This window comes from Chrysochloris asiatica, unplaced genomic scaffold (assembly GCF_000296735.1).
Source record: "Chrysochloris asiatica unplaced genomic scaffold, ChrAsi1.0 scaffold00142, whole genome shotgun sequence".
Lineage (NCBI taxonomy): Eukaryota > Metazoa > Chordata > Mammalia > Afrosoricida > Chrysochloridae > Chrysochloris > Chrysochloris asiatica.
This window is the reverse complement of record NW_006408660.1, coordinates 7923929-7948803: the sequence shown is the minus strand read 5'-3', so window position 1 is coordinate 7948803 and position 24875 is coordinate 7923929. Positions and strand designations below refer to the sequence as shown.

At 37.3% G+C, this 24875-nt stretch overlaps 1 protein-coding gene across 1 annotated transcript in view; it reads left to right on the top strand.

Moving 5' to 3' along the window:
• Nucleotides 1-1292: 1292 nt before the first annotated feature.
• The window catches only part of KBTBD12 (kelch repeat and BTB (POZ) domain containing 12), a 41295-nt gene continuing 17712 nt past the window's right edge, over nt 1293-24875 (top strand). Inside the window, exons 1-3 of the mRNA XM_006870518.1 lie at nt 1293-2362; nt 7539-7809; nt 10049-10199. Coding sequence (XP_006870580.1) covers nt 1293-2362; nt 7539-7809; nt 10049-10199 — 1492 coding nt within the window. The remainder of the gene's footprint in view (nt 2363-7538; nt 7810-10048; nt 10200-24875) is intronic.

The following is a 24875-nucleotide window of genomic DNA, read 5'->3' as shown; positions in this document are numbered from 1 at the left end:
AAGGAGTCCTGGTGTGGTGCTGTTAGATAAGCTCTGGACCATACAGTTGATTTGAACCACAAGGTTGGTAGTTCAAACTTGCTAGTCGCTCCTCAGAAACCCTATACAGGGTCGCTATGAGTCGGAACTTACTTAAGGGCACTTAACAACAATACAACTGACAAAGTTTGCACTCATTTTATTGAAATTATTCCCTCTTCTTTTGTAATTCCTAGAAATTTTCGATCATCGACATTTATTCATAGTGCATGCAATTTATAGTGAGAATTAGAAAGGGTGACAAGAGACTTGAGTTTCTGTCTTCACATTAAGGTTTCTGACTCCAGGAATGTGCTTTTTAAATTAAGACAGCTAATTAACTTCATTGAAACATTCTGTGCTCCCCCCCCCCACCCCCCGGGAAGAAGATCAGACAACCAGCTTAAAAGAAACTTTTAATTAGACTTGAGCTTCCTAAGGCAGTATGCCACTATGAAACCGGGAACAAAGAGAAGCTGAGCAAGGAGAAAAACTGGACGGATTGTATGCATTTTTAATTTTATGATGACTTAGTTGTAGATTTCAAATATTTTGTATTCTCAGTTCAGCAGACATTTGGTTTGTTTCCCAAAGCCTGATTTTTAAAAGGATTTTTGTATCTACCCACTGTTTTGAATAATTTGCCATGTAACATAATTTTAGTGAACTTTTTTCTCAGTCTTCCCACTTCAAGGGTGTATCCTATATTGCCCCAGTCATGGTTTTGAGGATTGGTCCTTATATATGAATCTGTAGTGATTAACTTTTCTGTGCATTTGAAGTGATAATGTTGCATCTCCTCAGAAAGATTATTAACCTAATGCTGCCTGGCAGACTATATTTAGTAACTGGAAATGGAATAGTAAAATGTGTCTATTTTATTACTTATCTTCTTATTTTATTTTAGGAAGGGTGGATTTTCCAATCCTTCAAGAAAAATCTCCGTGACTGAATAGAAAGAGACTGAATCAACTGTTATTAATTTGCTGAATATACAATTAAACACATTATTTTTAGATACAAGAGTAGCCATCTTAAAGTTAAACTTCTCTGTTTGAAATTAGTAACGTTTATTTTAAAAAACCTCTTAGAACTAATGTTGCACACTTAAATTGTAAATATCTTTTTCTGAGAAGAAACTGTTTCTGTTCTTTCTCTTTAGGAATGTGGCATGCCACCTCTCTTACTTTGTGACTACTCAGACATGCAAATAGCCCTCTCCAAAATCAAGTTAAATTGAAAAAGACTTACTTAGAAACTCTGAAGAGTGCAGCATGGAGTACAAGACTGAGGGAACAGAAAAATACCAGCATAGCTTGAATTTACTGAATAAAATTAAGAACATGAAAGAATTAGCAGAAATGATTGATGTAGTACTCATAGCAGAAGAGGAGAAATTTCCTTGCCACAGACTGGTCCTGGCTGCGTTTAGTCCTTATTTCAAAGCTATGTTCACCTGTGGATTACTTGAGTGTTCTCAAAGGGAAGTCATACTCCATGATACCACAGCAGAAAGTGTGTCCGTTATATTAAATTATATGTACAATACCACTTTAGAGATCAATAATGCCAATGTGCAGACTGTAGCTATGGCGGCCTATTTTATGCAGATGGAAGATGTCTTTAATGTGTGTCAAAAATATATGATGGACCATATGGATGCCTCCAATTGTGTAGGTATCTATTATTTTGCAAAGCAGATTGGAGCTGAAGACTTAACTGACCAATCAAAGAAATATTTATATCAGCACTTTGCAGAGGTGAGCTTACATGAAGAAATACTAGAAATTGAAGTGCATCAATTTATGATGCTTATTAAATCCGATGATCTTAACATATCCAGAGAGGAGAGCATTCTGGACTTAGTTCTGAGATGGGTAAATCATAACCAAGAATTACGCACAGAGCATCTTGCTGAGCTTTTGAAGCAAGTCCGATTAGAACTTATAAATCCTTCTTTTTTAAGACAAGCCCTAAAAAGGAACACAATGCTTCTGTGTGATGCAGGTTGCATTGATCTAATTCAGAATGCATTCAAAGCCATCAAGACACCTCAACAGCATTCTCTAAATCTTCGTTATGGAATGGAGACTACCACTCTTCTGCTTTGCATTGGTAACAATTCTTCAGGAATCAGGTCAAGACATAAGAACTATGGGGATGCCAGTTTTTGTTGTGATCCTGTATTACGGAAAATCTATTTCATCTCATCTCCCAAGTACGGAGAGGGTTTAGGAACCGTGTGTACTGGTGTTGTCATGGAAAACAACACTATAATTGTGTCTGGGGAGGCAAGTGCCTCTAAACTCTCTAGACAAAAGAACAAGAATGTTGAAATCTATAGGTTCGTATCTGCAGCAAATCTGTATATTTTTTGTTTTTATTTGTTCTGTATGTTTTTATTGACATATTTTGACATTTAGTGACAATATAAGAAAGTTCTGTTGAATGAGTGGTCACATCTTAAATTCCATGTAGTCAGTATTACCCTGTAAGTCTCCCATAAAGAACAGTATTCAGAACATGGTTTTATATATACACTCTTTGGAGAGTGTATTCTAGAATATGACATTGAGGAAAAAGACAAATACCAACATAGCTTGAATTTACTGAGTAAAATTAAGCACATGAAAGAATTTGCAGAAATGACTGATGTAGTACTCATAGCAGAGGAGAAATTTCTTTGCCTCAGACTAGTCCTGGCTGTACTTAGCCCTTATTTTAAAAGCTATGTTTGCCTGTGGATTGCTTGAATGTACTCAACAGGAAGTCATACTCTATGACATCATGGCAGAAAGTATGTAACTATCTGAGTATAGTAAGGGTAATGATGGTTCAATGGTAGAATTCTTGCCTTCCATGTGGGACACCTAGGTTCAATCCAGAGTAACGTGAATAAGGAGAAAGGACTGGTCATCTGTTTATGAAAATCAGCCAGTAAAAATCCTATGAATTACATTGGTCCCATCCACAGAACCAGGCAGCATTTCAGTCCATTGTGCATGAGGTTGCCATGAGTTAGGGGCCAACTCCATGGCAACTAACAACAACAAAAGTATTGAAAATAGGTGGTGGTGGTAGTGGTTCTGACTCATAGTGACTCTGTATAGGGTTTCCAAGGCTCTAAATCTTTATATAAGCAGAAAGCCTCTTCTTTCCCCTGTGGAACCACTGGTAGTTTCAAACTGCTGACCTTGAGATTAGCAGCCTGACTTGTAACCGCTACGCTACCAGAACTCCTATTGAAAATATAGTCTATGTGTAAAATTCGTAAACAAATCATCCACACTTTAAAGTTATTTTTTTCTCTTCCTGTATTTTTTGAGACTATATTGTTAAATTTGCATAAGTTAAATGTATGTCTATTTGTGAATCCATTATATATTTTCACTGCTATCTTTCATTATTTATCCATATGATTGTTGTTGTTGTTGTTAAGTGCCATTGAGTAGGTTCCAGCACATGGCGACCATGTATAGGGTTTCCAAGAAGCAGCTAGTGGGTTTGAACCATCAACCTTGTGGTTAGCAATCCAGTGCTTATTCTACAGCACCACACCAGAACGCCATTCATATGATTGTTGTTGTTGTTAGGTGCCATCGAGTCGGTACCGACCCATAGCGACCTTATGCACAGCAAAATGAAACACTGCCTGATCCTGGAAATTCATATGCTAGGGCACTATAAACTTAGTTTTAAAAGAGCTTAATATCATTTTTAGCAAGATGTCATCAAGTCGACTCTGACTCACAGTGACCTTATGTGTACCAGAAGGAACCATTGCCTGGTCCTGCTTCATCTCCATAATCCTTTTTTTGTTAGAGTCCCTTGTTTCAGCCACTGTGTGACTCAGTTTCATCAAGGGCCACCCTTGCCTTCACTAGCTCTCTGCTTTACCCCCTCTGATGTCCTTTTCTAGGACTGATCTTTCCTGATGATGTGTCTAAAGTAAGCAAACCTAAGCCTAACTATCCTCATTTCTAAAGCTCATTCTGGTTGTATTTCTTCTGAGACTTACGTGTTCATTTGGGGGAGATATATTCAGTATTCTTCACCAAGATCACAGTTCAAATGCACCTATCGAAAAAGTTTTCATTGGCTAACTTTATAATATAGAAAAGTTTATTAATGCAATCACCTTTGAACTGGTGTTTTAATTCATAATTCAGAGTAACAATGTCTTTTCTTGACCAAAAGTACTCATTGGACTATCAATTTTTATTTTCCATCCTTAATGTGTGTATCTTCCCTAAACATCCAATATTTCAAGATGTTTATAGTCTAAGAATGTTTCTAACCTAGAACTCTGAGCAAGAATGCCACTAAGAAATGGGATATCATCTGGATCTTTTATGTGAGAACATATACATACATTTGCTGTTCATTTACCAAGTATTCAGTGCTTTCAAGTCTAACTTGGTAAATAAGAAGTGTGCGCATAGGATAAATGGGAAGAGTAATAAAGTTCTCCTTCAATATCCACCCATCACAGATTCCATTGCCCTCTTGCTAGAGCTTATTCAGACTTTTCAGTCAGAAAGTAATTCCTGACACTGAAGATGGAACAAAGAAAGGTGTACTAACTTTCTGTCATCTCTCAGCATTACGTTATTTGTTTCAAGCTATAGAGCCATCCCTTGTTCATACTTTGAAGACATGTGTCATCTCCCCTAGGAGTCCTGGTATGGTGCTGCAGGATAAGCACTGGATTGCTAACCACAAAGTTGGTGGTTAAAACCCACCAGCCACTCCTTGGAAACCTTACAGAGTGTCACTATGAGTCAAAACCGACTCAATGGCACAGGACAATCACAAAGTAGTGACAGAGGAGATGCAGGGCTCTGGATGGGAGACCTGGACCTATGGCCATGGTGGTAGAGCATGTCAGTGAGTAGCAGAAGCAGTCTCCTCCAGAATTGTCAACCATAGGCCACAGAGCCAAAATACTGACTCCTGATAGGAAGGGATTTCCCTGGTGTGGCTCTTCCAGGTCCATGCTACTGTCTCTTAATTAGGTGCCCTTCTTTCCATTTTAGAGCCTCTCTTTTACAGGTACTTCAGGTTCTGAGGATGGCTCTTTTTCTTCCTCTACTCTGCCATCAGAATTTTTAAAAATTAAATGCCTAACCCTGTCAAAGTGCATTTCTGTTTTGATCCTTAAGTACCTTTCCTCTTATTTTGAAGGCCTGCTTCCCTTTCTCTCTGTACATGCTTCACTACATGCCCTATCTTTCCCTTATCTATCTTGAAATCAACTAGGGTTCCCAGCATCAACCAGTTCTTCCGCATTAGTGAAAATTAGAGTAAATGTATCAATTACCCTCATCTTTTGCTTCAATAATGAAATTGTTAGCAAAATAGATGACAGTGCATTATTTTGAGTATAAATGAGACATCAAGTAGGTATAGTTAAAACCTCTCAGTACTACTGAAGGTCACTAGTGCCAGTTTTGTTAAATGTGTGAGAAATATAATAAATATAACATTCCTAGTATATTATTTCTGTTACATACCCATTTTATCTTTTCCCAGATGCTCTTCAATTGGTTGTTACTGTGAAGTATCATCCAGTTGGTTCTGACTCATAGCAACTCCATATAGGGTTTTCTAAGAAGGAACTGGTGGGTTTGAACTGCTGACCTTGTGGTTGGCAGTCCAGTGCTTATCGTACAGCACCATAGTCTCTACATTATAATTCATAGATTTTTCTTTCATGCAGGTATTTTTCATCGTGAGTTAAAAGACGGAAAAGTAGTGCTCTAGGAGGTCGTATCTTTTCAAACTGATAAACCTTTTTGTCTCCCTTAATTATCCCTCACATTCTAGTATATAAACAACTGAGAATATTAGTGTTGTCTTTAAACTACCCACTTCTGTGAAATATTTCATGCTTTCTTCACTATTGTTTTCTTTTTTATGTCATATCCACTTTTCTTCTTAGCAATAATGTTTATAGTTTTATCTGGGCATTTCTCTCCCTATTTTCAGCTCAAAATGTCAAAAATGAAATAAGTCATTCAGACATAATGCGATTTCTTCATGGAATGTATTTTGTTCCTAGACTACTTTTTTAAAACATTTCTTGGAACACTAAAGAGCATTTTCAGTTCTATGTACTTGAATAATCCCTATGTATAGAAACTTAGTCTTTTTTTTTCTAAAATCTAGTACAATTAAAAATTGTTGTTGTTATTAAGTGACATCAAGTTGATTCCAACTCATAGTGACCTTGTATAGGGTTTCCAAGGAGTGATGGTGGAGTTGAACCGTTAACCCTGTGGTTCAAACCAACCTTGTGGTCAAGTGTTTATCCTACAGAGCTACACCAGGACTCTAGACAATTAAAAATAGTACTCAATAGGGAATTTGGTTTTCTGCCTAGAATCTAAAAGAGAAGAGAGCTATCATAATGTTTGGTAAATTTCTTCGTTCCATTGTGACAAACCATACATGTGCTATACAAAAAGAGCCTATCTTATAACTTCCATAGCCGGCCTGAAGTAAAAGGTTATCTCTGGATAGAATGTAAGAATTGGCCCAGAATAACAGAGAGAAACTCCTTTATGTGATTAACTGCCAAATACTAAGTACAAAATAAGTAGTCTATACTTAAAAGTTATACTCTGTATAAAACACACATATATAATTTGTTTCCTGACAGCACTATTTAAATATTTGTTTGTCCTGCTTTTTTGTTTGTTTTGATGTAGTTTTGAATTTCAGGTATACTTGTTGGATGTTCTGGGACATATTATTTCACATATTTTATCCCACTGATCCCATAAATACTCTTATTCTTATCAGACTTGGCATCCCAAATCATGATGTACCATTATCAGGAGGTAAGACCAAGGAAAGCCACAAATTCATATAGTCAGTGACTATATAATGTTACATTCAAACAAACACACATAAATGTACGCACATTGTATGAGCACATACACTCAGTTAATGTGTTGGATTCTAGTGTCCCTACTTCCCAAGATTCTTCTCCAATAGATATAACTTTCCATGGAAAAAGTTACCATACCTATTATGCTAAAAATGGCCCAGCAGACAGGTGGGTTTTTATCAGTGCTCTTGACCTTATTTTAATTCAGTGAAAACAACAATAAACCTTAAAACTCTTCATATTTTATGCTATCCTGTTAGAAATTTCTGACAGATATTTCAGATTCTTTGCTATAAAAATATGATTTTTATTTAGTATCAGCCCACAGAATAGAAATTTATATATATATATATATTTTACTTATTAATTTTTTTATTTTGTTTATTTATACTTCTTCATTTACAGCAAAATTACAAATGTCTTTCTGAAATATTTTTCTTTATGTTTTTTATTTTCTTTCCCAGAAATAGGAAATGAAGTCTAGTCTCAGATAATGTATACCTTTCCTGTATGTTATTTTTTTGTCTAGAATTTTTCAGGTAGATGTGGTTAACATTTTCATGTATTTCTTGGGTAAGTTGTTTTCATGTTAATGCTAATCCTGGGTTCTCTCTCTGTTAATTTACAGGTATCACGATAGAGGAAACCAATTTTGGGAAAAGTTATGCACAAGTGAATTTCGAGAGCTTTATGCTCTGGGCAGCATTCATAATGATCTCTATGTTATAGGAGGACAAATGAAAATTAAAAATCAGTATCTTATTACAAACTGTGTTGATAAGTACTCTGTAGAGAAGGACCATTGGAAAAGAGTGTCTCCCCTCCCTCTACAGTTGGCATGTCATGCTGTAGTAACAATGAATAATAAACTTTATGTGATTGGAGGCTGGACCCCTCAGGTTAAAACATTTCTTAATTGGCATGGCTATGCTGAGTTTGGCTGCTATGTTGAAAATGTTGTCGTTGTTTAATACTAAAAGAGTATAACTTTCATTTTTGGTAAAATGCATTCTGTTTTCTGGAACGTTAAACTTGAGGTTTTAAAGTGTTGCTGCAATTTAGAAGAATGAATTTTGAAGTGTGTTATTCATAGACAAGACTTCATTCAGTATTCATGCTGTGTTTTTCATAATTCTTCCCATTCTTGTTAATCAGGAAAGATGCTTGTACTGAGGAATTATCTGTAGAGAACATCTAAGTAGGAGTCAGGGAAGCTGAATGCTCCTCCAATTCAGTCTGTTTAATAAGCTGTGTGACCTGAGCCAAGTAACTTTTAGATCTCTTTCATAGTTGATTTTTATTCTTAGTGGGGAACTAGAATACCAATCATATAATGACACAATCATCTACATAAAAGTACACTGTGATTTTAAACACCAGAATACTTTCTATATTGAAGGCCAGTCATCACTGAAAAGTCATTACAGTATGGCCTCCCCTCCATGGGTGCTCTTTCTCTTCTCTTTGGGTGCCCCTCCCAGTGTCTTAGAGCCCTCACAGTAGTATCACCTCAGCTACCTTCTGTCCAGGTCATCCTGTCTTTCTAATAAAAATTAGTCATACTGGCTCACTGACTAGCCGCAGGAAGTAAATTTATTTTTGCCTGTGTGATTTGTTTCTCCAGATATGCTTCATAATAAAACTGGTACTTTTGGTATTCATTTCATAAGCTTGAATCTTGCCATTTATAGTATACCATAGCTGTTGTAAAAACTTAAATTTCACATTTAACACATTTCATTTGTTCTATGTATCAAAAAGGGTTTCAGATTTCATCATAGCTAAGAACTGAAACCTGACAAATAATTTGTAAAGCTCTTCCAAAACTATCCATTTACATAGTTAATTTTGCATGAGTAAGTTTTACATAGTTAATTTTGCATGCATAAACTCCAAAGACCATTTAGAAACTTCTCTTTCACTGAAATAGATAAATACTTAAATCAGGAGGGAAATTAAAAATTTAAAGATAATAGTTGTTCATTTACAACGGGTCTTTGAACAGAGACGCGTCAAGGCTTATTGCATATAAAGGGTTTTGCTAGTTTGGCTTAGTACCTGCTACAATAGAGTAGATTACAAGATAACTTGTGTTTGCACAGAGTGTTCATCTCTTAGAATATTTAATCAACAAAAATTAATCACATACAACTTTCATAAGTATGAGAATTATTTCTGAGTTGAATGCTACATCAAAGAAAAAAGACACTTAAGAATCCTTAGTCTGAAGTCATATAAATTTCCTGATACATCGTATACAAAAAAATTATTTCCACCTAAAGTTTAAGAGTAGGAGAAGTCACTTAATATGTGTAAGAATAAACACATTCAGTTTGCACTATTTCTCACCAGATAAGTAAAATAAATATATACAATAACTGCAAATTATTTAGACTAATCCATATAGCTTAAAAATTTCATTCAATCCATTCTTAAATTTTGAATTTAGGTTTAACAATTCATGATTCAATTCAGAAGTATAGTATAAAACTTCTACAATCAGTAAAACACTAAGATTTTTGGTAAAATGTCTTCTAAATTATTAAAATTAGTTTCTAAAAGTATTATTAATATCCACAACTATATAGTTTTATAAGGAGCTCTGGTAGCGTAGTGGTTACGAATCGGGCTGTGAACCTAAAGGTCAGCGGTTCGAAACTACCAGCTGCTCCGCGGGAGAAAGATGAGGCTTTCTACTCCCATAAGGATTTACACCCTCGGAAACCCTGTACAGGGTCGCTATGGGTCGGAACCGACTCGACGGCACGTAACAACAACAACAACATATAGTTTTATAAAATAGAATTATACTTGCTTTTAACTCCCAACAGCTTGACTTCATTTTTAAGGCTTTGTGGTTGCTTCATTTTTTAAAAAGCTATATTGTCTGACTGCTAAAATTACAGATTGTTTGCTATCGCCCAATGCCTCAGCTTCATTGTTACAGAATATAAACCCTCCTGATACTGACAGTGAATTCATAGCCTCACGTCATAGGGTGCAGTGTATTTGTGAGTCTGAGTCACTTTGACTGACCTCTATTTATCTCCTTCGCTATCTGCTTTGAATCATTACATTCTTGTGCTCACTGAGATCTCGAAATGGTATGTTATTCCTTGGTTGTCATGTTTCATACAGATGGATCTTCCTGATGAAGAACCTGACCGGTTAAGCAACAAACTGTTTCGGTATGACCCCAGTCAAGACCAGTGGACAGAGCGGGCACCCATGAAGTACTCCAAGTACCGATTCAGTACAGCTGTAGTCAACACTGAGATTTATGTTTTGGGTAAGAAGCAGATTGCTAACAGAATATAGAATTACTTTTTATTTTCCTCAGCAGTTTGTTTCAGTAACAATGAAGCATTCTCCCTTTCTATTGTATCCTAGTTCAAATGCCTACATAGCTATTCAAAAATTTCCTTATTCCTAGATTAAATGAGAGTCCAATGACCTGTTGAAAGCAAAATGATTTTATGGCATTTTCAAATGCCTTGAGATGCAAGAACAGTAGTGATACATCCTTATAAATACATCAAATAGAATATTTTGACATGGAAATTAGCCTTTGCCCACATATAGCCAATGAAATGTAGGCCTTTGCAAGCAACTGATTTTTTAGTGCTTAGAGGAGAAAGCCACCATGCCCCAGATTAGGCCAGTCCTCTCCATTTTGCCTCCCTTGCCAAATCTCTGTTTGTTGTTGCTGTTGTTAAGCGCTATTGAGTGGGTTCTGACTCTTAGTGATGCTGTATGTGGTTTCCAAGGAGCAGCTAGCGGGTTTGAACCTTGAAGCTTATCCTACAGTGCCACACTAGGACTATAAATTTCTGTACTCATATGAATGTTTTGTTTTATCTTATATCTTAAATATTTATGGTCTTGAACTAACCAGCAGGTATTGATAAGAGATTTTGATTCCATTTCACTAAAGTAGGTAAAAACAACTCCAGTACACTCCCTATATTTCCCCTATTCTTCCTTATTCCTTGGTCTTTCTTCTTTTATTAAGTCCTTCGCTATCTAAAAGAAGCCCTGGTGGTGCGGTGGGTAAGCACTCAGCTGCTAGCCAAAAGGTCGGTGGTTCAAACCCAGCAGCCACTATGAGGGAGAAGGATGTGGCAATTTGCTTCCATAAAGATTGCTGTTGTTACCATCAAGTCAGTTCTGACCTATAGCGACCCTGTATAGGGTTTCAAAGGAGTGGCTGGTAAGCTTGAACTGCTGACCTTGTAGTTCAAACCAACTTTGCAGTCCAGCACATTAACCCACAGCGCCACACCAGGACTCCCTAAAGATAACAGCTTTGGAAACCCTATGGGGCTGTTCTAATCTGTCCTAAAGAATCACTGTGAAATGGAATCTACTCAAAACATCAATGGGTTTTGCTCTTCTAAGCATATCCCATCACCCTAACATCATCCTGTGTTACTTCTACTACCTCCCAGGAAAGCATGAAACAGATAAGAAAGCTGGTGGATTGGTGAAATGATAACTTCGCATTCTTTATTTCATTCCATCTGCATCCATGCTAGTTAGTAAACACACAGGAAAGATGATGGATAGAAAAGATGTGAAATATGGGATGAAAGCAAACCAAACCAAACATTTCAATTAAAAAAGATGTATTGTCATCAAGAAGATTCTGACTCATAGAGCGCTATTGTTGTTGTTGTTATGTGCTGTGGAGTTGGTTCCGACTCATAGCGACACTGTACAGGGTTTCCAAAGCTGTAAATCTTTACAGGAACAGAAAGCCTCATCTTTCTCCCACAGAACAGCTGGTAGAGCTCTATAGGATAATGTAAAACTGGCCCAGAGAGAGGGTTTCTAAGGCTGTAAATCCTTATAGTAGCAGACTGCCACATCTTCCTCTCATGGAACAGCTGGTGGGTCTTAGCCACAGACCTTTCCGTTACCAACCAAGTGCTCAACCACTGTGCCACAGTGAACCACAAACATCTTAATAGAAAAAAAACTGTTTTTCCAAATGGGAGCCATTATTTCCTGGCTGCTTGCACAACATAAAGCAAAATAATTAATGCATTCAAATATTAATAGTTGTTTTATAGTATAGGGCCAAGACATTATGCAGCATAATTTATGACTGCCCCAGTTAGGAGACTCATTTGTGATTATAATTAAAAATTTTTCTGTGATATATATTCCTTACTTTGTTACATACTCATTACTTTGCTATATGTCACAGGCCCAGAAGACACAATACCTTAAGTTATGATATACAGCCTGGGGCAGCTACATAACTCAAGGAGGGAAGACTGAGCTGACTAATTATATTAAAAGTTGCCAAAAGTGGGATAAAAGTAATGTATCCATTGACCCAGAATGATATTTCACTAAAATGGAACCAGAACTAGATTATTGTTGCTGTTGTTAAGTGCTGTCGAGTCATTTCTGAACCACAGCAATCCTATATAAGGTTTCCAAGGAGCAGCTGGTGTGCTTGAACTGCCTACCTTGCAGGTCAAGCTGACTTTTCAATCCAGCGCATTAACCTACAGTGCCACACCAGGACTCCATAACTAGATTAGCTGCAAAATAAAGATTTGATAATAATACCTTTAATGGTAAATTTAATGGGGAAAGGTGCCTAAAAACACCCTTTGGAGTGTACACTTGATGTCATGAATAAATGTCCATTGAATAAATGAAAGGAGGTAAACTTTAAAGGATGGGTAAGATTTGGAACATTAAAATAGGAAAAAAAAAAAAAAAAAAAGTAGTATGTTCCAGAAAGGAAAATAGTAGAGAATAAGGAAAAACAAGTTGGAGAAATGATATAGCAGAGGTTTAGGGGTGTGAATGATGGTGGTAGAGTAGACAATGAAAAAAGGATGAGTAACTGAGCCCACCAGGAGTCAGGAATTGTACAGGTAAATTGAGTGCCAGATTATTGAGGCTTTTAAAATGAAGAATTATGAAAATAATATAAACAGTGAGAAACTACTAGGCAGCAACATTACAAATAATACTTGAGGAGTACTGATGAAGATATAAAGAACAGATCAAAGGCAAGAAGAAAGTGGAAGTGGAGAGATGAGTTAGTAAGACATGTGAAGTAGCTTAGAATCTAGTTTCCAGATACTCAGAATTTGGGACTGATCCATAACTGCCCCAATAAGCTTTGTCACCCTGTGGCACTGTGGGTTAATGCACAGGACTGTTAAATCAGTTTGAACCACAAGGTTGCTGGTTCATGCTCACCAGCCGTTCCTTGGAAATTCGTTGCAGGGTCGCTATGGGTCGGAACTGGCTCAATGGCACCTAACAACAACAACAATATTCAACCCAAAAGAGTTCATTTCCCAAATATGTGCTATTTGTCTTGAAATAGAGTAAAATTCAATTTAGATATTTTTGTAGTTGCCATGTTGTTGTTGTTGTTGTTAAGTGCCATCGAGTCGGTTCCGACCCATAGCGACCCTGTACAGGGTTTCCGAGGGTGTAAATCTTTACAGGAGTAGAAAGCCTCATCTTTCTCCCGTGGAGCGGCTGGTAGTTTAATTATTTCATCGATGTATAATTAGAATTTGGAGAAATATCACCTAGAACCCTAGAGCCCTCTATCAGTTTCAGTGACTCACACAGGTACCTTAAAATCAGCTGTTAACTGTTTTATCAAAAGTTCTGTCCACTTTTGGAACTCTATATGTGCTCGATTTAGTCACTGATAATTAGTAGAACAATAAGCCCTCTTTTCTAATCACTGTAATGAATCAAATCCTTACTAATTCCCTGATAGTCAAGCTGCAGATTATCCCCAACACAGCATCCACTGGATCGCTATAAATTGGAACCGACTTGACAGCACTTAACAAGAAAAAGCGAGAATGCACTACTGAGTGGGAAAAGCACTAGTTTGGAGATTAAGTAGATTTGCATTTCAGTCCTGGCTCCACCATTTACTACCCAATCCCTTGGTCTAGTAAATATTTCTTTGGCTAATATTAAAAATAGAATGCCTACCTCATAGAGTTATTAAGATTAAATTAAATGAAATATTTTAAATCCTTACAATGTAAGTGCTCAGATGTTGTTATCACTAATGCTCCTTATACCCCTTTGTGATTTCTTCTTTAACCCAGGATTATTCATAAAGGTTGTTTAATTCCCATATATGAAGATAAGTAAAAAAAAAGTGTTGCTACTAGGATTCTAGTTCAAACATGCAGTTTTTTCCAAACAAAACATGTCTCTGTGATCAGTGGTTGACTACAGACAAGTTCTCCCATAATACACTTGTTTTAGTCTCCTTGCTGTTGTTAGTAAATGCTATCGAGTCAGTTCTGACTCATAGCAACCCTTGGAAGGGTTGGTGGGTTTGAACCACCAAATTGTGCTTAGCAGCCCAGTGCTTTATCCTACATCAAAAGAAAAGTTCAATCAAAGCAGTGGCTTCCAAGGGTATCTGCTGGGCCAGTTAAAATCAAGGCAGAAAGATCTATCAGAAGGTTACAGCAACTTTTGTAGGATTCCCAAGGCATAACCTTGATACATTTTCTCAAAGGATGCATCACAATCACAGGGGCTTATTGTGAAGTTTTAAGAAAATTGAAAACTGCATTTTTTAAAAGCCAGAAAAGCTGGGCCCAAAGTTTGTTTGTTTGTTTTTCCACCACAGCAATGCACCTGTTCATTCTTCAAGAGTAGTAAGGGAAGTCCTATGAAAATTCAGTTGGGAATTACCCCAGTGACCCAAGTCCTGATCTTGCCCTTTCAGACCTCTTTCTGTTCCCCAAATTGAAAGAACATTGAAAATAACCATGATTTGAGTTCCAAGTCGAAACCAACTCCACAGAACACCACCACCACCACCACCAAGATGCCTCTAAGAGTTCTGGTATGGTGCTGCAGGTTAATGCGCTGGACTGCAAGGTCAGCTTGAGCTGCAAGGTCAGCAGCTCAAGCTTACCAGTCGCTCCTTGAAAACTCATACAGGGTCTCTATGAGTCGGAACCAACTTGACAACACTTATCAACAACAACAACAACAACAACAACAAGATATCAAAAGAGTCCTGGTATGGCCCTGAAGGATAAGCACTGGACCACAAGGTTGGCAGTTCAAACTCACCAGCAGCTCCTTTGAAACCCTGTACAGGGTCGCTATGAGTCAGAATCTACTCAATGGCACTTAACAACAGGATGCCAAAATTGCCATTTTCATGTGATGTAAATCAAAGAGCATGAAGTCATTTGGGGAAGGGTTACAAAGTTGAAAAGACCACCTTCAGAGGTATACTGAACTAAATTGAGGATATGAGAAACAATTATATGATTTTTGTTATTTTTGTTTAATAAAGATTTCTATGATTTTACGGGAGCATGATGGCTCTGTCTGCAGGGTAAGCACTAGACTGTGAACCACAAGATTGGCAGTTCAAACCCACAAGCCACTCTGCAGGAAACAGATGAGACTTTCTGCTCCTGCAAAGATTTACAGCCTCAAAAACCCTATTACAAGGGGCTTTGTACTGATGACCGGGGAGCAGGCTTCCAGGGTATACTCTTTGGTTGGCTGATGATGCATGGAGGGGATTGTAACCATGGCAATGAAACGATATACAATAGTAAAACTAATGTTCTCCCATATAAACTATCACATAATTCACAATAAAACATTAAAAAACAAAAACAAAAAAAAACCCTATTACAGGGTCTCAATGAGTCAGAACCACCTCCACAACACTTAACAACAACATGATCGTATAGCAATGCTTTTTGACTAACCTTCATATTTGGGAATTCCCTATTTTTTTTCCAGATATTTTAGCAATATTTTTAATGTAATTTCAGAGAAAAGATAAATCTGGGTATCTAGCCAGCAATACAAAAGAAAGTTAGTAACACTTGGTCACAGTTTTTGTGATGATGAAATGAAACTTTATACAAAGAATTCAACAAAGTATCTGGAACATAAAGGAGTGAGACAAATAGTAATTATGACAATATTTTGAATTGGATGAAACTTATAGATCAGCATTCCTCATAACTATAGAATCCTAGTGTAGTGCTGTAGTATAAGCACTGGACTGCAAGGTCAGTGGTTCAAATTCACCAGCCGCTCCTCAGAAACCCTATACAGGGTCGCTGTGAGTCAGAACCAATTCAAAAAGCACTTAACAACAACAACAATAGATTCATAAGAAACAATTATATGTCCTGAACAAGTGGGATTTATCCCAGGGATGTAGGAATCCAAGGTTAATTTAACATCTAAAAATAGATAATTTAACATACTATGTTAATAAAGGAAAAAACAAATAATCATCTCATTAGATGCAGAAAAAAGCATTTGATAATATCCATCCCTTATTATGATAAAAATTCCCAAGTTTAGGAATAAAAGGGAGTGTCCTCAATGTGATAAAAGGCATCTATGAAAAACCTACAGCTAACTTAATATTTAATGGTAAAGATGAAATGCTTCCCTCCTGAAACCAAGAACAAGGGATGGAGGTCTGTTCTAACTACTTCTAGTTAGCATTAAACTGGAGGTTCTAGACAGTGTAGTAAAAACAGAAAAAGAAACTAATGGTATACGAATTGGAAAGGAAAAAATTAAAAGTCTTTTACAGACAACAAAATCCTGTACACAGAATATCTTGAGGAATCTATTTATTTTTTTTTAAAAAAGTAAACTGAGCAACAAATGTAAATACAATTACATACAATATCCTGCAATAACAGTAATAACAGTCACCTATGACTTAACAGCACTTAACAACAACAAATAAGTAGATACAGAATCCTGATGTGGCACTACAGGATAAGCACTGGACTGCCAATCACAAGTTTGGTGATTCAAACCCACTAGCTGCATCTTGGAAACCCTAGATAGGGTCACTATGAGTCAGAACCAACTCAACAGCACTTAATGAGAACAACAACATGAGTGGACACATAGCACACATGCAAACTGGACAGGTCAGATAAGGAGAATGGAACTACACCCACAAATAAATGTAGGTTTGACAGACTATTTCTATGTAAGTGTTTCTATGTGCTGCAAATCTACGTATGAATATAGCAGAATACACAGAAGACAAAGTTATGAAAACTTCTTAACTATAACCAGACAACACGAGGGGATGGGCTGCTGAGTCTGGGGTCTCAAGATTATAATCTCAGGGAACACCAAGGTTAATTATAACATGGTCCACAAATGCAATGTTTTACGTTTTGCTTTGGTGAATAGAGACTAGGATCTTAAAAATTTGTGAGCAGCCATCTAGGGTAGAATGGCTATATTAAAAAAGAACAATGATATCAGTTGTTAATGATTTAGAGAAAGTGGAACCTTAATACATTCTAGTGGAAGTGGTAAGTGGTAGAATAACTTTGGAAAATAGTTTGAAAGTATCTCAAAAGTCTAAATACAGACTTACCATACAGTCCAGCCAGTCACTCCTAGGCATCTAAAAGAAAGGAAAACATGGTCACACAGATTTGTACATGAATATTCATAACAGTGTTACTCATAATAGCTCAAACCGGAAACAATTTAAATATCAACTGGTAAATGAATAAGCAGAATGTGATTTAGCAATACAGTGGAAGACCACTCAGCAATAAAAAGAAATGAGCTATTGATACATGCTACAATATAGCTGGACCTCAAAAAATTTGCAAAGAGAGGTGAAATGTGAAGTTTCTGGGAAAAGAGTAGCAGTTATGAGTTGGGCTGCTAACCTCAAGGTCAGCCGTTGGAAACAACAGCTGTTCCACAGAAGAAAAATGAGGCTTTCTGCTCCCATAAAGACTTACAGCCTTGGAAACCCTATGCAAGGTCACTATGAGTCGGAACCGACTCCACGGAATGCCACCACCATCATAGAGACGTAAAGTAGATCAGTAGTTGCTTAGAACTGGGAGTGGAAGTGTGTATCTGACTACAGATAAGCACAAGATATCTTTCTGGAGAAATATTTTCTGCCAATGGCTACACAATTCTGTAATACCTAAAAATAATAAAGTTGGACACAAAATGAGTGCCTTTTATGCTATGTAAATTACGTCTCAGTAAGTGAATTCAAGAAACCAAGGCATATCTAGAAAATCTAAGCTTTGTTTTTCCAGATTTACAGGTTACAAAATGCTGCTCCAGGTGGAAAGCCTAATTGGAATCACTCTCCATGCCTAGTGGATACACCTGAGAGTATGCTGTATGACGCATGCTAGGGATCCACATGCCTACATCTCTCACTTCAGAGGACGACAAGGAAAGTTGCCTTAGCACTGAGAAAATTCCTGAGATGGAAAATCCATACATCCCTGAGAAATATTACCACAAATCAGCCCTCAAGTAAAATCTCACCACAAATTCACATACCTAGGAAGTAAAAAGGCTGTTTTTCCATCTGTGAATTGAGTTTAAATTATTCCCCACTGGTAGTGCACTTAGGCATCTGGCAAAGCAAGTACAAATTCCTATACCCTACAAAGATCCCTACAAATAATTTCGCTATGAGTTGGAAACCACTAGACTGCACTTAACAACAAGGGTAGTCACCGTACATGATTAATTGTACACTTGAAAAATGTTGTACTGGCAAATATGTTATATATTCTTTTCACAGCATTTTTTTTGAAAGCCAGACCTGGAGGATTAAATGAGAAGGATTAATCATTTTTAAGCAAAGTTCCATAAGGAGAGGAAAGAGAATGGGGCAAAGGCAATATTTGAAAAGTGATTGCTGAGAGTCTTCTAAAGTTGGCCAAAGATGCCAAAATAGATACAAAAAGCCCAACTGAATACCAAATCCAAGAAACCTAATAGTGAAACTGAAGAATAACCCAAACGGAGGGGGGGGTGGGGAGGGGGGCAGTGATCTTAAAGCTGTTGTTGCTGTTGTTCTTGTTAGTTGTCAGCCATCAAGTTGGTTCCGGCTCACAGCGACCCTGCACAGGTTCTGAAGCTGTAAATCTTCAGAAACATAAAGACGCATCTCTCTGCCACAGAGTGGCTGGTGAACTCAAACCGCTGATTTTGTGGTTCGATGATGTTCACAGTCCAGTGCTTAATCCCTAAAAGCAGTTTGTTGTTGTCATTGTTAAGTGCTATCAAGTCAATTCCGACCCATAGCAACCCTATAAAGAGTTTCCAAGGAGTGGCTGGTGAGTTTAAACCACCAACCTTGTGGTTCAAACTGTATCTTGTGGTCTAGTGCTTTATCCCACAGCACCACACCTTGTTGTTGTTGTTGTTGTTAAGACCTCTTTTAAAAGTTTAAAGAGCAAAGATGTCACTTTGAGGACTAAGGTGCACCTGACCCAAGCCATGGTATTTTCAATGCCTCATATGCAAGTAAAAGCTGGACAATGAATAAGGAAGACCAGAGAAGAATTGATGCATTTTAATTATGATGTTGACAAAGAATACTGAAAATACTATGGCTTACCAGAAGAATTCATCTCTCATACTTTGGACATGTTGCTGGGAAGGACCAGCCCCTGAAGAAGAGCATCATGCTCAGTCAAGCAGAGGGTCAGCAAAAAAAGAGGAAGACTCCTAAAGATATGAATTAACAGAGCAGCAGCAGCAGCGATGGTCTCAAACATAACAACAATTGTAAGAATGGTGAAGGATCTGGCAGCGTTTCATTCTGTTGTACATACGGTCTTTGTAAGTCAGAACTTTATAAGGCACCTAACAACAACAACAACATTTATTTTCTACTAGGAGTCCCCGGGTGGCACAAGTGGTTAAGTGCTCAACTGCTTGCTGAAAGGTTGGCAGTTCAAACCCACCTAGAGGCACCCCAGAAGCTATGCCTGGTAACCTGCTTCTAAAAGTCACAGCAGCTCTACCGTGCACACAAAGGGTTGCCATAAGTTAGAACCAACTTGATGGCAAATAACAACAACAGCATATTAAAAAATCAGTTATATTGTCTTCTGGATTCCATTATTGTTGGAGACACTGCTGTTAACCTATTACTTCTTTGAAAGTATTGTTTTCTTTTGGGGGGAATCCTGGTGTGGCGCTGTGGGTTAATGTGCTGAACTACAAAGTCGGCTTGAGCCACAAGGTTGACGGTTCAAGCTCACCAATTGCTCCTTGGAAACCCTATACAGGGTCACTATAGGTCAGAACTGACTCGACAGCACTTAACCACAACAACTGTTCTTAGGGAGTCCTGGTGTGGTGCTTTGTATTAATGCACTGGACTGCATATTTGGTTTGTACCGCAAGGTTGGCAGTTCAAGCTCACCAGCTGCTACTCAGAAAATCTATACAGGGTCACTATGGGTCAGAACAGACTCAATAGAACTTAGCAACAACAACTACTTTGTAGCCAAAGTGAAGGACAGCTTTTGGAGGACCTTACCTGTAGAGGACAAAACTTATGAATGGAGCTATTAGCCTTCGGGTCTGTGCCTGAAAACAGGTTATTGTTCATTAACACTTCTCAGAAAGAGTAGTATCCATTCAGACTCTTATATTACAACAAAGTTCCCTAAGGGTGTTGAAGAGCCATAAATTTGAATGGGACTTCTTGTGTGGTGCTGTAGGATAAGCAATGAGCTGCTAACTACAAGGTTGGCAGTTCAACCCAACCATCTGCTTCTCCAAAACACTATACAAGGTCACCATGAATCGGAACCGACTCAACAGCACTTAACCACAACAATAACTAAGAGAACAATTAGTTCTGGTGCCATATTGGCATCAAAGAGCCTGATTCTCATACAGAAAACAAGATCCGGAGAGCTGCACAAGCAATGTGACCAGGCATACTGGAGCTTTTGGTATATTGTCCTTAGCTTCATAGCAAACAGTCACTGTTACATCCCAAGAAAGATTCTATACCCCTCTCTCAGAGAAAGAGCATTTCCCCTCATTTTTGTGTTGCGTCATCACTGGTAATATTAGTGTAACATATCTCTCTATCATATCTCAAACTAGCTACACAAGCAATAGCTTGAGAGAATCAAATTCTAAAGTGAGGGTGGCTACTGCCCCTAGGAAACTCGTTGTTTTTGTCAGAACTAACTCAACAGCACTTAACAAGAGCATCAACAAGGAACCATTACACTCTTCCCCAAAACAACTGTATGTACCATTTTGCATTCTCCCCAGCAACGGATAAGCATCCCAATTCCACACATTATTGCCAATATTTGTTACTTTTTTTGTTTTTTTTTAAATCCTAGTTATCTTGTTGTTAAGTGCCATTGAGTTGGTTCCTGTATAGGAAATCCTGTATAGGATTTCCAAGGAGTGGAGCCGCTGCTAAGTTTGTACCACCAACCCAGCTGCTTCTCAGAAGCCCTTGACAGGGTCACTATGAGTTGGAACTGATTCGACAGCATTTAACAACAGCAGTTACTCATCTTTACTGGACTTGCAATTTTGAATCCTTGTGTTCCTATTACTCATCCAGCACTCATCAGGTAATTATATGGACAATATCCCTGTCCATAGAAAGTTCAGAAGCTCACGGAGAAGGAGATCTTACCCTCCAGTAAGTAGACTGTCTACTTTAACCGTCTGAATTCTGAGTGGTGCAGTATTGGAAAATGAAAAGTTTTAAACAGTATGTTTTCTAAATCATTGACACCCCACACATTTAAGTGCCAAAGTCTGGGAACATTTTTAACAAGAAAGATAATTTTAAGCTAGCATACTCTTCTCTGCCTCATGAAAGATTTCTTTGAAGGAAAGTAATATCTGTCGAAGAATGTCTAGATGCTGGGTGTTTTATATGTATGAGGAGAACTTCAAAACCTTGAAAAAATGGAATTGAAAGATACTGGAATTTTCCCATGAGCTTTTTGAAGTTCCCCTCACACAGATTGTCTCAGTTCCTCACAATGTGTGCAAAGATAAATTCTTTTCTTTCTTGGTTTACTTTTCTGACACAAATAGTGTATTGGAATCCAGGATTCAAACCCATATCTTTCCAAAGTTTCAAATAACTTTTAAATTTTAAAATAACTTTTTTGATAATTCAGTCATTAAGAGCATCACAAATTATACTTCTTTTAAGTAATAATCGGCTGTATGAAGGACTGTTTATCCACCATTCTAGACAGTCACAGATTGCTGTATTTTAACGGCTCTTCCCTTTTTCCCACTTCTGTCAAACCATGTTCTCAACCCTCTTTGCTGAACTATCAGATTGTACATATGAGACTGTGCATGCATACAGTTGTACATACATATAGGTTGTACATACAATTAGACCATTAGGCCATGTGTGTTTAACAGTGTCACCAGTTTTGTTTTTCAGAATAAAATCCAACACTGCTACACAGGCACTGTGGTACTTTGTAAAAATGCAGGGCTTGCATTTGTGTTCTGGGCAATGACTTGACATCAGGCTTGTGAAATGAGGGGTTACTGTACTGGTTAATGGGAGCTAGCTCTGGGGATCTGAAAGCCTTAAGCATCTAACTTCCATGGAGAGAGATTCAGGCATGAGGAATAATATGGCCCATTTAGTTATTACATTTTTATTGATCTTGTGTGTTCACTTAATGTGTACAAAGATTTCACAGACATCTTATTTACCTCAAAGAAATCAAGAGAAAGGACAGTCTGCAGATAAATCCTATTTCTGCAATTTACTAGTAATGTGGTTTTAAGCAAGTTTGTATTAACTTCTCCAAGCTTGTTTTCTTTATTCATAAAATGAAGATGATCAAAATGCATTGTTAACTTATATAGTTGTTGTAAAACTTGAGAGAATTACATCAAATTCTGTGCCTGGCATATATAATAACTGCTCAATAAATCATAGTCATCACAATTATTACTTATAATAAGTAGCAAGAGGCCTATTATAACAAGGGGTTCATAATGTGTTGATGCCCTAATAATGCTTAGCCCAATCAAAGAAGCATCTGCTTGTTAGAATGAGCCTGTAGTCATGCATTTGGGGTCAAAGAGCCAATTCTTTCTGCTTCCTTCATCTCTTCCCATTGTTAGCACATCTCAGCGCCCGTACTGCACATTTACTGGTCTGCTTTTCTGTTTGGAGAGGTACACATTTTCATGTGGGAAACTATGAAAATATGTACAGAATATATTCTCTGATAGAAACTAAAGATGAAAACATTAAAATATGAGGCATTGTGGTTAACAATGACCCTTAAAGTTTTATTCAATGTATAAAGATTTTACAATTCAAATCTATGCTAATTTTCAAATTGTGGCAGTGTCTGTCTCTGAAAAAGTGTGTTGGCACAGATACCATGAGTAATTAGAATTTAGATGAAAACAGCTTCTGGAATTATGGCAAACTAGCCAGAGGCATATTAGTCGGATATCTGATAGTTTCTCTTGGAAATGTATAAATATCTCCTTAAAATAAAAATATAGGGAAAAAATACAACTAGGTTGTTTGCCTGAATTACTCCATTGTTCTTGTGGTTACGAATATATTTTATCAGCTTTACCTCTATAAAGCTTTACTTCTTTTGAAGCCTAGGAAGGTTAAAATAATTTAAATTTGCTATATAAGCCTTATGAGTAAACATTTCCTTATTGGAAATCTAGACATTTAAAGCCAGTTAATTTTCATTTTAACTTTTTTCCCCTGAGAGTTTCACAAGAACCGAACTGTATTTGCTTGAAAATCCACAAAAGAGTGGTGCTGTGAGCTTAATGGCTGGGTCCATTGAAATACTTTGGGAAAGAAACCAAATGGAAGTATACTGTTTAACGTCATGCATCTTAATATGCTTTTTGTAAAAAAAAAAAAAATTCTTATGTGTACTGTGAAAGCTCATTATAAGAGATAATTAAGTTACTTTAACTCAAAGTGTATCCTGTTGTTGCTGTTCTTAAGTGCAGTCAAGTTGGTTCTGACTCATAGCAACCCTGTATAAGGTTTCCAAGGAGCAGCTATTGGTTTTGAGCCACCAACCTTGTGGTTCAATCCAACCTTGTGATCCAGTGCTTTATCCCATAGTGTCACACCATGACTCCAACTTCTAAAATTTATTTAAGCTGTCCAAAATATTCAGGTTAATATATCCTATTGTTATGAGAAAACGTTAACTCCTCATTTTCAAGGTTTTAAATACTTTCTTGAATAATAAAGCAAAAAATAAATCAAATGCAATATCTGTAAAATTTATGAAAGATAGAACCTTCTGGGTTCCAACTCATTAAAACCTAGCTGTGAGCTTTTATTATAAACTACTGGAATAAAAATAGAAATCTTTCAAGAAAGTGAGGTGACACAGGAAGCACTCACTCATCTCTGCCAAGAAATTTGGAAGATGACTATCTGGCCGACTGATTGGAAGAGATCCATATTTGTGCCCATTCCAAAGAGACATGACCCAAAGGAATGGGGAAATCATTAGACAATCTCTTTGATATCCCATGCAAGTAAAGTTTTACTAAAGCTAATACAGAAACGGCTGCAAGCATACTTTAACAGAAAACTTGCAGAGGTTCAAGCTGGATTCAGAAGAGGCCGTGGAATGAGGGATGTCGTTGCTGATGTCTGATGGATCTTGGCTGAAAGCAGAGAATATCAGAAAGATATTTACCTGTGCTTTATTGACTATGCAAAGGCTTTTGACTGTGAGGATCATGACAAGCTATGGACAACATTACGAAGTATGAGTATTCCTGAACACTTAATTGCGCTCATGAGGAATCTGTCCCTGGACTAAGAGGCAGTTGTTCGAACAGAACATGGGAACACTGAATGGTTTAAAATTAAGAAAGGTGTGCAACAGGGTTTTATTCTTTCACCATACTTATTCAACCTGTATGCTGGGCAAATAACCCAAGAAGTTGGGTTCTATAAAGAAAAATGTGGCATTAGGATTAGAGGAAGACTCATTAACAACCTGCCATATGCAGATGATACAACCTTGCTTGCTGAAACTGAAGAGGACTTAAAGCATTTACTGATGAAGATTAAAGAGCACAGCCTTCAGTATGGATTACATCTCAAAGTAAAGAAAACAAAAATCCTCAC